Genomic DNA, 12,991 nt, shown 5'->3' with positions numbered 1-12,991 from the left:
GGGAGGCTGCGGGGCACAGAGGACATATTGCCTGGGGAAAATGTTTATTGGGAACGAAACATACACCTGCCTAAAAATGTCCAGAAGTCTCTCCAGGAACTCCCAAATGCCCCGTGAACCAGGCAGAAAAGGTGGAAGCCTCTTTCGCAGAAGGAGAGTGGTTTTTAAAAACAACAGGGCTGTGGCTGGTTTAAAGGCTGGCCGGTGGGCGCAAAACGCCTTGCCTGATGGGGTTAGCCCATCCCTCCACCCCTCCACGTTGGGAATCAAGAGTAAAAGCAGGAAGGCTCTCTACCCCATATTTACACTGGCGAGATTTGACTCCGTACTGAAAGCGGCACTGCTCATCTGCATCGTAAGCCTGTCCTGGGGCCACCGTTGGGTAGACGAAATCCTGCTTGGGTGGAGCATTGTTCAGGCAGAGGCCCATCCCAGAGCTGGAGCAGCAGAGAGAAACAAAGGAGAAAGACATGATGGTCTGAGTGCGAGAAGAGTTTTATTTATAATGAGCTGCAATTCCACAACAACGTAGAAAAATTATTCAAAATTATGCAAGCATAGCCTAAGTAGCTGGCTTCATTCTTCAGCTTGTAGAGCATGAAGCTCTTAATCTCAGGGTCATTTCAAGTCCCATGTTGAACAAAAAGATTCTTACATTGCAGTGGGTTGGACTAGATGACCCCCAGGGGTCCCTTCCACCTCCATGATTCTGTGATTCTGTCAGACACCTAAAGTAGAATTTGGAATGGTAGCATTAAACCACCACATATTTTAATCTATAGTTTTAAAGACTGAAGCAATGGAACAAAACACACTGAATAGCCATTTCTAGTTACAAACGCTCAGTAGGAGAGTCGTATTGATCCCTTTGAACATGATCCGACTCAGCTGTTTCCTTGATTTTGTCTTGGAGTGAATCTCCTCAGCATCATCCAGAACCAAGTTCAAATCCAATAACAGTAAGAGCTGTTTGACAGTGGAATTTGCTGCCAAGGAGTGTGGTGGAGTCTCCTTCTTTGGAGGTCTTTAAGCAGAGGCTTGACAACCATATGTCAGGAGTGCTCTGATGGTGTTTCCTGCTTGGCAGGGGGTTGGACTCGATGGCCCTTGTGGCCTCTTCCAACTCTATGATTCTATGAACACAGCCTTCTATCCTTGGGTTCACCTCTTCATACAGTCCCACCTGAATTCTGGACCTGTTTTGTAGGTATCTGAAGATGAGGTTGATGGGCTGCGCCATTGCTTTCTGCATCTTCTGGCCTTGCCCGCCATGGCCGACACCTGGGCTTGGAATGACCCCCCCCCCACAAGACAACCCTACTTCTAAGGGATGGGGGCCCCTTCTAAGAAGACGCGTGGAATCATAGAATTGTAGAGTTGGACTGAGGATCATCTAGTCCGATCCCCTGCAATGACGGAATCTTTTGCCTGACATGGGGCTCGAACCCATGAACCTGAGATTAAGAGTCTCATGCTCCACCAGCTGATCATTGGAAAGAAATGACCACTAACCTAGATGGCCTTAAAAAAGGATTGGACTATATGGAACTTGCCGAACTGACTGGGAGGCTCTGGGACCAGGGAGAAGAAACAGTGGAAGAAGATTGGAAGAAGTTTAAAAAATATTTGAAAAAATATGTTACTATTTAAATCTTAGAAAAGCTTTGGAAGTGGATACAGGCTGTAGGATTAGAAGTAGAAGATAGCGTATTTTAAAATACTATTATTTGTAAGGGATAATATGTGAAGATTTTAATGGTAAAAGTAAGTGTGATAAAAAAATGGTTAAAAATTATGATATATGTAAACGAGGTAAAATGAAAATCAGATAGGGGGGAAGCTCACTAAACAATGTTTAGAAAAAATAAGGATAAGACGAGAATTTGTTTGTATTGTTTGTTTTTCTATTTGTGTTGGTTATTAGTGATATAAAATGAATAAAAAAAATTGGGGAAAAAAAAGAATTGGACAGAATCATGCAAGGAAGGGCTATCGATGGCTACTGCCCACAATGGTTGCGCTCTCCTTCCCCAGTTGGAGGAAGCAAATGCTTCTGAATACCAGTTGCTGGAAACCGCAGGAGGGAAGATTGTTCTTTGGCTCAAATCCTGCTTGCTGGTTCACCACAAGTATGGAAAGCAGGACCCCAAATAATAAATACAGTGGTACCTCAGGTTACACACACTTCAGGTTACATGCGCTTCAGGTTACAGACTCCGCTAACCCAGAAATAGTGCTTCAAGTTAAGAACTTTGCTTCAGGATGAGAACAGAAATCGTGCTCCGGCGGCACAGCAGCAGCAGCAGGAGGCCCCATTAGCTAAAGTAGTGCTTCAGGTTAAGAACAGTTTCAGGTTAAGTACAGACCTTCGGAACGAATTAAGTACTTAACCCGAGGTACCACTGTAAACCCAGAAACCCCCAGCATGCAAAAGGAGCCCATTGTGTCATTTTTGTGTCCACCACTTAAAGGCCAGTTATGGAAAACTTTTGGAACAAAGAGACAGGGGAAATGGAAGCAATGGGGTGGTGTGTGCGATGCTTTGGAGACGCACAGCGGAAAACAGGCAGCCCCTTACTCGAGAAAGCTGGTTATATAGTCCCTACTGCACGTGGACCACACAAAAGGGTTGGTTTTCATGGTGATGTGAGCCGCCATCAGCTTGGCTGTCTCCTGCCCCCGGGAACCACAGCTGTTTCCGACACCATCGTGGTTCATGCCAAACCTGGAAGGAGAAGTGTGAAGCCAGAGAAAGAAGGAGCCAGTGTGGTGTAGTGGTTAAGAGCGGTAGTCTCGTAATCTGGGGAACCGGGTTCGCGTCTCCGCTCCTCCACATGCAGCTGCTGGGTGACCTTGGGCCAGTCACGCTTCTCTGAAGTCTCTCAGCCCCACTCACCTCACAGAGTGTTTGTTGTGGGGGAGGAAGGGAAAGGAGAATGTTAGCCGCTTTGAGACTCCTTAGGGTAGTGATAAAACGGGATATCAAATCCAAACATGCCAAACAGGATTATTTGCTGCCTGCTTGGGAGTAAACAGAGCTGCAAGTAGGGGAGTCTATCCTGGAATAAACTGGCTGGTAAGTGGAGAGTCTATTCTGGAATAAACTGGCTGGCAAGTGGGGGAGTCTATCCTGGAATAAATCGATCAGCAAGATCCCTGAGAAAACTGACCAACAAGTAAGAGAGCCTAACCTGGCCATTCGGATGTCTTTGACATCTTTGGTACCCCTCCCACAAGCCCTCTTTTGGGCCTGCGGTTCAGAACACTGCAACATAGCAGAAGTGGCCCTAAAAAACATTAACCAGACACAAGTCCAAACAATTTCCACATCAACCCCACAACCAGATCTGAACTCTGCTCACGTGTGACCGATCTCGTGGGCGATAGTGAAAGCTGTCGCCAGGCCAAGGTCTTCGTTGATGGAGCAACTCCGTTCCCGCTCACACATCCCACCCACGGGCGCCAGTCCTGGGAGAAGCAGAGCATTGTCACAGGGAGATGTTATGTCAAAGCAGATTCAGCCACGAGATCCAAAATCCTGATCTGCACATTGCTCTGGAAGGGTAGTTTGTAGCAAAGTCCACCCTCTCCCCAACTGGAATCTGTCCTAGGTTGCATCACAAACTGATATTGAAATGATGCCTCCCACTCTGCTCTAAAGCGGGGGGGGGGGGGGGAGGGAGGGTAGAAACTGAGCGTTTGAAATGCATTCTGGGAAAAGGCTTCCTACCTACCTAGAGTCCCGCACGGTTTGTTTTTGTAGATGCAGATATCGTATCTAAAAAGCAGGTGCGAGAAGAAGGGAGATACAATTAAGGCACGTTCCATCCTGCCAACTGAGGACATAAACGAGGGGCAGGTGGGGCTCGTCCACCTGGGAAGGGAGCCCACCCAGGAGAAGGAAAACTCTGACCCTAAACCTCCACTGTCTTGTGGCCGAGACATCATTGGGAGAGGAAAAGGCTCAGGAGTAGACCCTCCACAAAAATGGAGCGGAGTCCCTAAGACAGTTGGATGGTGCCTTGTATGCCTGTTTCTGGCAACTCCTGCAGCCAAACTGGTGCCAAACGTCTTGTTCTGCTTTCCTTTGGGCCACACCAGTGAGGCCACAATGAGGGTCTTGTCATCTGGGCAGCCCAGGACCTCCAGACACACTGCCCAGGCTTGTGCTCCAGGGAGGTCACTTGGGTACTGTTAGTGCAGCAGTTTGACTTCACCCTTGGAGGCACACTCCATTGTCTCTCATGACAGACAAATGCCAACAACAACAACAGCTATTATGGAAATTACAGTTCCGGTGTTTTATAGCTCTTATTTTGGAAAGAAGTGATGTTTGCTGCTCTTATTCTTAAAAATGGAATAAAAATTATTTAATTATGTTAAACAAACAAACACGAAGAGGGAGAAACTTCTGGGTTGCGAGAGAATCTCAGCTTGCAAGGGGTTCAAACATGGACATAGCCATGGGTGTGCAGGAGGGGCAGCTGCCCCCCCATCAAGTAAATAAATAGAAATGACTGACTAACTGACCAATTGCTTTGCAGAAAACTTAGTTCTGCACCCCCATAATGCCTGCTCCCCCTAAAATAATTCCAACGTGGCCCACGAGACCATCTCCCCCTAACCCCACCCACCTGTCCATCAGGTGACAGCCCTGGGTGACATCAACTGATGGCCAGCATTCAATCTCCTGCCGGAATCCGCTTGGCCAATGCATTCCCTGGGGCTGGGAGGATTGAACCGCCTTCTCATCAGTGGGCTAGTGGAGGGTTTGATGGCCGGGGGCAGTCAGAGGTTGGTGTGCCAGTACCGTCCCCGTCCCCCCCATGCACAATCAAGATGAAACAAGATGTTTCGACTTTGAAACCAACTGTTCTTTTACCACCAACATGGTTCCGGTATACCTGGTGATCAAAACGGCGGTGTCGTGATTGGCAATGCCGTTTTCCGGGATGGCGTTCCCGTTCCCATTGCGATTCACAATGGATTTCTGCCACTTGCAGAAGCTGTCGAGAGACTTTCCGGCATGGTGGTTGATCTCCAGGGTGGGCTGGAGGAAGAGGGAGAATCGTAAAGGTTTCAGAGAGAGTAAACGTATCAAATTCTCCCACTCTTTGAGACCTCCTGGACAGCATCGTTGGGGCATGTGAGGAAGGACATTTTCTGTGGCTGCACCAAGGCCAGGGAGACAAAGCCCCGTGGCACATGGGGTTTCAGGCACTTACCCAGGGTATATTTCCTTTGGAGGGTTGAGGCACGGCAGAGACCACTGCAGCTTTAAGAAATATGGTTTACTCGCCTGTTTACACCTTCAGTCTGTGTGGCGGGAGTCCAGATCTTACAGCTTGTCTCCCACAGCAGTGCTGTCATGGAGTCCAAGATATCCCCCCCCAGCCAGCCAGCCTGCCTGCCCAATATGAATCCCAGCCTTTCTTCTCCCTCTTTCTTCTTCCCAGCACATCTTACTAAAAAAAACACCCCACTTTTCCTGTCACCTCAAGCACACACTGCATCACCTTCGCAACACCTGTCTCCCCAAGCCAAAGGATTCCTCTATCCACACCTTTCGTTATGGTAACAGATTTGCTCTTGCTGGGCAGGCCAGGCTGGTTTGCAGAAGCCAGCTCAGAGATTCCCTACCTGGCACAGCTCCATACCCCAATTAATCAAAATCCTACCATCTATTAATTTCTAGGGTTTAGGGGGGTTCCCCCCAAAACCTATAGCACATCTCTTATCACCTCCTCTGCAAATATGCTCCTCTTCCCCCACTTTAAAGCCAGGGAGAGGACCCAGCAAGCAAGCAACCACCGCCATTTTCTGTCCCCCCTTTTTGCCACCATCATTGTCTGGGGAAGCTTCTCAGTGATACCTGCCCCGGTCCTCCTTTCTTTCTCTTGGGACACCCCCTCACCTGGTCCTCTGTCAGTAGGATGAGCCGGGTCACCAGTATGTTGACAATATTGCCCAGACTTGAGTCTTGGAAAAGTTTAGCAACCTGACCTCCAGGAAACAAGGAAAGACCAGTGTTAAAAAACAAGACGGTTGGTGGCAGCTGAACGATGATGGGCTTTTGTATCTTTCTCAATGGGACAGAGGAAGCTGCCTTAAACCAAGACAGACCATCGGTCAGTGTAGCTCAGTAAAGTCAGCACTGACTGGCAGCAACTCTCCAGGGTTTCTATCTATCTGGAGATGCCAGGGATTAAACCTTTTGCACACAATGCAGATACTCTACAGTGAGCTAAAATATTTCTTAAAAATAAAGCAAGGTCCTAGTGCTCAATATTTATTAATATATTTGCATTTGTTTTTGTACATGAAGTTGCAAACCGTACAAGTGTCCCTATTTTCCAGCATCATTTCCGCATTTACAGAAGCCGTCCTGGTTTCTAAGTATCTCAGAATCTCCTGCTTTTCCTTAGGACGTCCCTATTTTAATCGAAGAAATGTTGGAGGGTATGCAATTGCTTTTTACAACTGTAATTGGTTTAATTGAAAGCATGCCCTATTTTGTGTATAGTTTATACATGTACACACACACACATACATATAACTATACTATATATGCGTATGTATATATACATATATATATGTAGATATGTATATATGTGTGTGTGTGTGTAGTGTGTGTATAACTTAAAAGATGCTTCATAGGAAGCGATTAAATTAATGATTAAATTAGTGGTGCCTCGCAATACGAAAAGAATCCGTTCTGTGATTCTCTTCGTCTAGTGGTTTTTTTGTCTTGCGAAGCAAGCCCATTGACGGATTAGCGGATTAGCGCTATTAGCGGGTTTTAGCGGCTTATCAGCTTATCGGATCAGCTGATAAGCGGCTTAGCGGCTTAGAAAAAGGGGGGGAGGGAAAAACCCCGCAGGAACTCGCAAGACATTGTCGTCTTGCGAAGCAAGCCCATAGGAGATTCGTTTTGCAAAGCACCTCCAAAACGGAAAACTCTTTCGTCCAGCGAGTTTTCCATCTTGCGAGGCATTCGTCTTGCGGGGCACCACTGTACACACAATTATACACACGGGATGCTTCCCCTACTTCTGTTGCTCACTAACTCCAGCTACCCCCACCAACCTCATGCTAACCCCAGCACCCCTCTTGTCAACCCTCTTTACATCTCACCCAAACCCCATCCTCTCACAACTCCTTCAAGCCCCACACCCCTGCTTTATTCAAACCTCTGCTTTCATTTATAGCCACCATTTTGCTCTCCTCCCTCGCCCTGAATTCATGCAAATCCAAGCTTGTGCTGCGTGACGACAGCCTTATGTTTCTATGTATATAGGAAGATACCTTTCCCAAATGAAAACAAACAGCTAAACAAAGGCAGACCTTTGGCAAATTGGAGTCAGCCTCCAATAATCGGAGTTAATAATTATCCAAATTGGAGTTAGTTGATGTGTGTAAATGGACTTCAGGAAGCACTAAGGTACCAGCGGCTGGGTGCTTGGTTATAACACTTACAATATTCATGATGGCCAGGATGTACTGCTCGATGTCCCGCCGGCCATGGTACCCCACCATCATTTTGTCGGCCACCACGAGGGTCTCCACGTAGCGCTCCGTGCTGACCGACCTCTTCAGAGGAAGCTGCCCCCGTTGGGTGAAGTTGCTCAGCGTCTTCGCTGGGGAGGGTTTCAAGGCCCGCAGCCACCACGGGCGGCCCTTCCACGGCTTCTCGTCTGAAGGGGAAACGGCTGTGAGGCAGACTTCCTTTCTCCTCTGTCCCCCCACAGCGCTTTTTGGGGCAAACCACTCACAATCCCGAAAACCTGCTAGGCCTGACAAATCCAGGTGCCGGCTAGGTCTGGCTAGTCTCTAAAACATACTAGGCCTGGTCAATCCCTGAGGCTTAGTAGGCCAGGTCAACCAGCCAGCTAATCTTTAAGATGAACTACTAGGCCCTGTCAAACTCTAAGGTCTACTAGGCCCGGCCAGTCCATGGCTTGGCCAACTCCCCCCCCCCCAAGGCCTGGTCAGTCTCTAAATCGTACTAGGCTTGGCCAATACCTGAGGCCTTCTAGGCCCAGAAAATCCCAGAGACCTACTAGGCCCAGCCAATCTCCAAGGCCTAGTAGGCTTGGAAAATCCCTGAGGCCTACTAGGCACAGTCATTTCCTGAGGCCTGCTAGGCTCCAGTCAATCCTCAAGGCCTTCTAAGCCTAGAAAATCCCTGAGGCCTACTAGGCCCAGCCAATCCTCAAGACCAACTAGGCCTGAAAAATCCCTGAAGCCTACTGGGCCCAGCCAATCCTTGCGGCCTACTAGGCCTGGCCAATCCCCAGGGCCCAGTAGGCCTGGAAAATCCCTGAGGCCTACTAGGCTCAGTCACTTCCTGAGGCCTGTTAGGCCCAGTCAATCCTCAAGGCCTTCTAAGCCTGGAAAATCCCTGAGGCCTACTAGGCACACTCATTTCCTGAGGCCTGCTAGGCCCAGTCAATCCTCAAGGCCTTCTAAGCCTGGAAAATCCCTGAGGCCTACTAGGCACACTCATTTCCTGAGGCCTGTTAGGCCCAGTCAATCCTCAAGGCCTTCTAAGCCTGGAAAATCCCTGAGGCCTACTAGGCTCAGTCACTTCCTGAGGCCTGTTAGGCCCAGTCAATCCTCAAGGCCTTCTAAGCCTGGAAAATCCCTGAGGCCTACTAGGCACACTCATTTCCTGAGGCCTGTTAGGCCCAGTCAATCCTCAAGGCCTTCTAAGCCTGGAAAATCCCTGAGGCCTACTAGGCACACTCATTTCCTGAGGCCTGTTAGGCCCAGTCAATCCTCAAGGCCTTCTAAGCCTGGAAAATCCCTGAGGCCTACTAGGCACACTCATTTCCTGAGGCCTGCTAGGCTCCAGTCAATCCTCAAGGCCTTCCAAGCCTAGAAAAATCCCTGAGGCCTACTAGGCTCTAGTCAATCCTCAAGGCCTTCTAAACCTAGAAAAATCCCTGAAGCCTACTGGGCCCAGCCAATCCTTGGCCAATTCCTGAGGCCTACTAGGCCCGGCCAATCCCCAAAGCCCAGTAGGCCTGGAAAATCCCTGAGGCCTACTAGGCTCAGTCACTTCCTGAGGCCTGTTAGGCCCAGCCAATCCTCAAGGCCAACTAGGCCTGAAAAATCCCTGAAGCCTACTGGGCCCAGCCAATCCTTGGCCAATTCCTGGGGCCTACTAGGCCCCCCCAATCCTCAGGATCTACTAAGCGGGAAGGTAAACAGTGTCTCTGTGTGTTCTGGTTTCCGTCACGGTGTCCCGTTGCGCCAGAAGCAGTTTAGTCCTGCTGCCCACATGGCCCGGAAAGCTGTCTGTGGACAAACGCCGGCCTGAAGCGAGATGAGGGCTGCAACCCCAGAGTCGCCTTTGACGGGACTTAACCATCCAGGGGTCCTTTACCTTTCCTTTACTAGGCCTGAAAAATCCCTGAGGCCTACTAGGCCAGCCAGTCCTCAAGGCCTCCTAAGCCTGGACATTCTCTTAAGACCACCTAGGCCTGGACAATCGCCCAGTTTAAGGGCCAGAGTTGAATAGGATCCAAAATGCAGCAGTCTGATTGGTCCTAGAACAATAGGATCCAGAATGCAACAGTCTGATTGGTCCTAGAACATAGGATCCAGAATGCAGCAGTCTGATTGGTCCTAGAACAATAGGGTCCAGAACGCAGCAGTCTGATTGGTCCACAGGAGCCACCCAATCCAGCTCCAGGTGGAAGGGAATCCGCAACCTGATTGGCCTACAGGAGAATCCCGTAATTAGCCAATCACGTGGGGCCCATTGTGTAAATAATGTATATAAAGCAGACATTCTGGGGGAACATCCATTCCTCCTCGCCACTATGAGCTGAATAAAGAGCATGAAATCTACTCTCAACTCCGAGTAGATTTCAGGCCCCTTCCAGATTTCAGGAACAGTAATGGGAACTAAACCGGCCGGGATCAGGAGTCAGAGGAGGATTTGAAAGAGCCCGGAATGCAGAGCGCCAGTTGCTTGTTTTGGGGATTGTTATCTCTCCAAGAGACAAATTGGAAGCAGATTCGCTCCTGCCCAGAGAATGCAGGGAATGACCAGAGTGCTTGAAGAGGGCAGCAGAAGGCCGCTTGGCGGCATTCAATGCAAAATGGCTTTGACAGCGTCCTCTTCTTTACTCCTTCTGGTGCGGGAATCCAATCCTTTGGATTCCAGCTCCTAAATTAGCGGGAGGCGTGTGTCTCCCCCACAAAGGCAAACCGGAATCCGAAACCACATCCTTGAACCAAGCGTCTGTTAGGGCAAAATGCATTCCTCACTGAGCCTCCCAGATGGCTTTCAAAATTACTACCGCCAAGCAGATTTCTGGCCTATTTCGGCTCAAGGGCCACATTCCTATCTATGCAACCACTCAGGGGCCACATGCCAGCCCCGGGCAAGACCAGAAAGTGGCGGACTCTCCCTTGGAGATTTATAAGCAAAGGTTGGGTGGCCATCTGGCAGGGAATCTTTAGCTGCAATTCCTGTATTGCAGGGGGTTGGACTGGATGGCCCTTGGGGGTCCCTTCCAATTCTACAAATGGCTGCTTTAAAAAAAAATACGTTGATGGTTGTTCAGTTGTTATAAATCATATTTCGCAGTTGAAATCAGCTTACATCAATCAGTCAAGACTCCTAGCTTGACGCTATTCTCTTTTTTTGTGGCTGGATGCTTGGTGGAAAAAAGCAGGACAGGAATACTTTAAATAAACACCCAAATACTTACATAAGGGTGTTTCACTTCCTGTTGCTTTGAAGCTGCAAAGCCCAACCCAATGCGTGTTTACTCAGAAATAAACCCCTCTACGTTCAGTTGGGGCTTACTCCCAGATAAATATGCAGAAAAGAGTGGGGGCCACATTTCATCCTTGGAAGCCTTCCAGGGGCCAGGTGGGTCGAAAGGCAAAAGCAGGCAAGTCCCTACACTCAGAAACACCCATAGCTGTCAACTTACAGATTTGAAAATAAGGGACCAGCAGCCTCGGAAATAAGAGATCAACAGACAAAATAAGGGATTTTCCAAGCATAGGTATGTTCAGCTTCTGAGGCCCTCCGAGCCAAAGGCAGAAAGCCCAGCCAGCAGCCAAAGGAAGCCTCAAGCGGTGGTTCCCACAGCGCAGCAACCCAGCAAAGGGGATGCAGCAAGGAAAACCACCGTCCCCTCTCCGCTGGGAAGCGCTGAGCAAAGGCGAGTCCCCAGGCAACGCGGCCGATTTGATTGGCACAAGGCATGCAAGCTCCACCCCCCAGTCGTTCTCAGACTCCTTATTGGGTGAGCAACGCAGCCAAGCAACACAGTTGGAGCCTCCCTCCTCCCTGGCTGGCAGGGAGGGAGGGAGAGGAGCTGCTTCCTTTGAAACCCGGGAAATTTAAGGGACATCATCAATAAGGGACAGCGGCGGGACACAGCGCTGGGATAAGGGAGTTTCCCGCCAAATAAGGGACGGTTGACAGCTATGGAAGCACCCCTTCTCTTTATCCTCCATCCCAGCCATACGAACGCCATAGCTCAGCTGGGAGAGCAGGAGACTCTCAGGGAGGTGGGTTCGAGCCCCATGTTGGTTGGAAGGTTCCTGCATTGCAAGGGGTTGGACTAGATGACCCTCGTGCCCCCTTCCGATGTCTGTAGTGTTTATCCACCCGGATCTGGCCCACGGCATACCTAGCACCCCACAGGCGGCGTCCATGTGTGGGTGCTGGAGAGACGATCTCTTGTAGACCACATGGGGACTCCCTTCGCTCTCGTGCCCCCCACTGATATTGGTGCTGGGGCTCAGGGGCTCAATGAAGTACTCCTCGCCGTCTGCGATGATCACACCATGCTGGAACGAGAAGAGGAATGTGCAATGCGTTTATACGTGGGTCTGCCTCTGAAGACGGTCCAAAAACTTCAGCGGCCAGATCACTCACCAGAACAAGGCGGTTTGAGAACAGAGCACAAATCCTGGCACAACCGCACTGGCCGCCAATTAGTTTCCAGGCCCAATTCAAAGTGCCGGTGCCAACCTTACAAAACCTGGCACAGCTCAGGACCTCAATACCTTAAGGATAGCCTCTCCCAGTATGAACCAACCCCAGGCTTGTCACCGGAGTCCCTTCTCTATGTCCCCCATGCCAGTGGCAGCAAGAGAACAGGGTCTTTTCTGTGGTGGCTCCCTGATTGTGGGATGCTCTTCCCAGAGAGGCTCGCCTGGCAGCATCACTCTTTGCCCAGGCCGATGGCTATTAAATAATCTATGGCCTGTGAACGTGTGGCAAAGAAGACCGTTATGACGACTTATTAGGCTGTCAGTATGCTTTTTATTTATATGCTTTTATTTATATCCTTTTTTTGGACGCGGGTGGCGCTGTGGGTAAAACCTCAGTGCCTAGGACTTGCCGATCGTATGGTCGGCGGTTCGAATCCCCACGGTGGGGTGATCTCCCGTCTTTCGGTCCCAGCTCCTGCCCACCTAGCAGTTCAAAAGCACCCTTAAGTGCAAGTAGATAAATAGGTACCGCTTACTAGCAGGAAGGTAAACGGCGTTTCCGTGTGCGGCTCTGGCTCACCAGAGCAGCGATGTCACACTGGTCACATGACCCGGAAGTGTCTTCGGACAGCGCTGGCTCCCGGCCTATAGAGTGAGATGAGCGCACAACCCTAGAGTCGGACACGACTGGCCCGTACGGGCAGGGGTGCCTTTACCTTTATGCTTTTTATTATGTTTGTATCACTGATGTTCTGTGTTTTTAATGTTGTACACTGCCTTGGGATCTCCTGATAAAGAGTGGTATATAAATTGGAATTAATAATAATAATAATAATAACAATAATGGCTACTAGCCATTAACGGCTGTGGTTTGCAGGCAACAAATGTTTTTGAATACCAGTTGAATACACAGGAAGGGAAAGAGCTTGTGATTGGGTCCTGCTTGTCCACAGGAAACCTGCACTGCAGCGTGTTGGACTAGAGGACCTCTGGGGGTCCCTTCCAACTCCACAATTCTATGATT

At 49.5% G+C, this 12,991-nt stretch overlaps 1 protein-coding gene across 2 annotated transcripts in view; it reads right to left on the bottom strand.

Moving 5' to 3' along the window:
* Nucleotides 1–12,991, bottom strand: part of ADAMTS10 (ADAM metallopeptidase with thrombospondin type 1 motif 10) — a 43,920-nt gene that overhangs the window by 18,571 nt on the left and 12,358 nt on the right. The window contains exons 4-11 of one of the 2 annotated variants that reach the window (XM_082206278.1): nucleotides 11,661–11,820; nucleotides 7,477–7,694; nucleotides 5,915–5,998; nucleotides 4,905–5,050; nucleotides 3,735–3,778; nucleotides 3,363–3,468; nucleotides 2,579–2,725; nucleotides 296–437 (exon numbers count right to left, since the gene is read on the bottom strand). In XM_082206278.1, the coding sequence (XP_082062404.1) occupies nucleotides 296–437; nucleotides 2,579–2,725; nucleotides 3,363–3,468; nucleotides 3,735–3,778; nucleotides 4,905–5,050; nucleotides 5,915–5,998; nucleotides 7,477–7,694; nucleotides 11,661–11,820 (1,047 nt within the window). The remainder of the gene's footprint in view (nucleotides 1–295; nucleotides 438–2,578; nucleotides 2,726–3,362; nucleotides 3,469–3,734; nucleotides 3,779–4,904; nucleotides 5,051–5,914; nucleotides 5,999–7,476; nucleotides 7,695–11,660; nucleotides 11,821–12,991) is intronic. The other variant, XM_082206279.1, reaches the window with a different exon arrangement.

The sequence above is a fragment of the Podarcis vaucheri genome (assembly GCF_965113315.1).
Source record: "Podarcis vaucheri genome assembly, chromosome: 18".
In the NCBI taxonomy this organism is placed as follows: Eukaryota; Metazoa; Chordata; class Lepidosauria; order Squamata; family Lacertidae; genus Podarcis; species Podarcis vaucheri.
The sequence above is the reverse complement of the archived record's forward strand: the minus strand, read 5'-3'. Positions and strand labels throughout refer to the sequence as shown.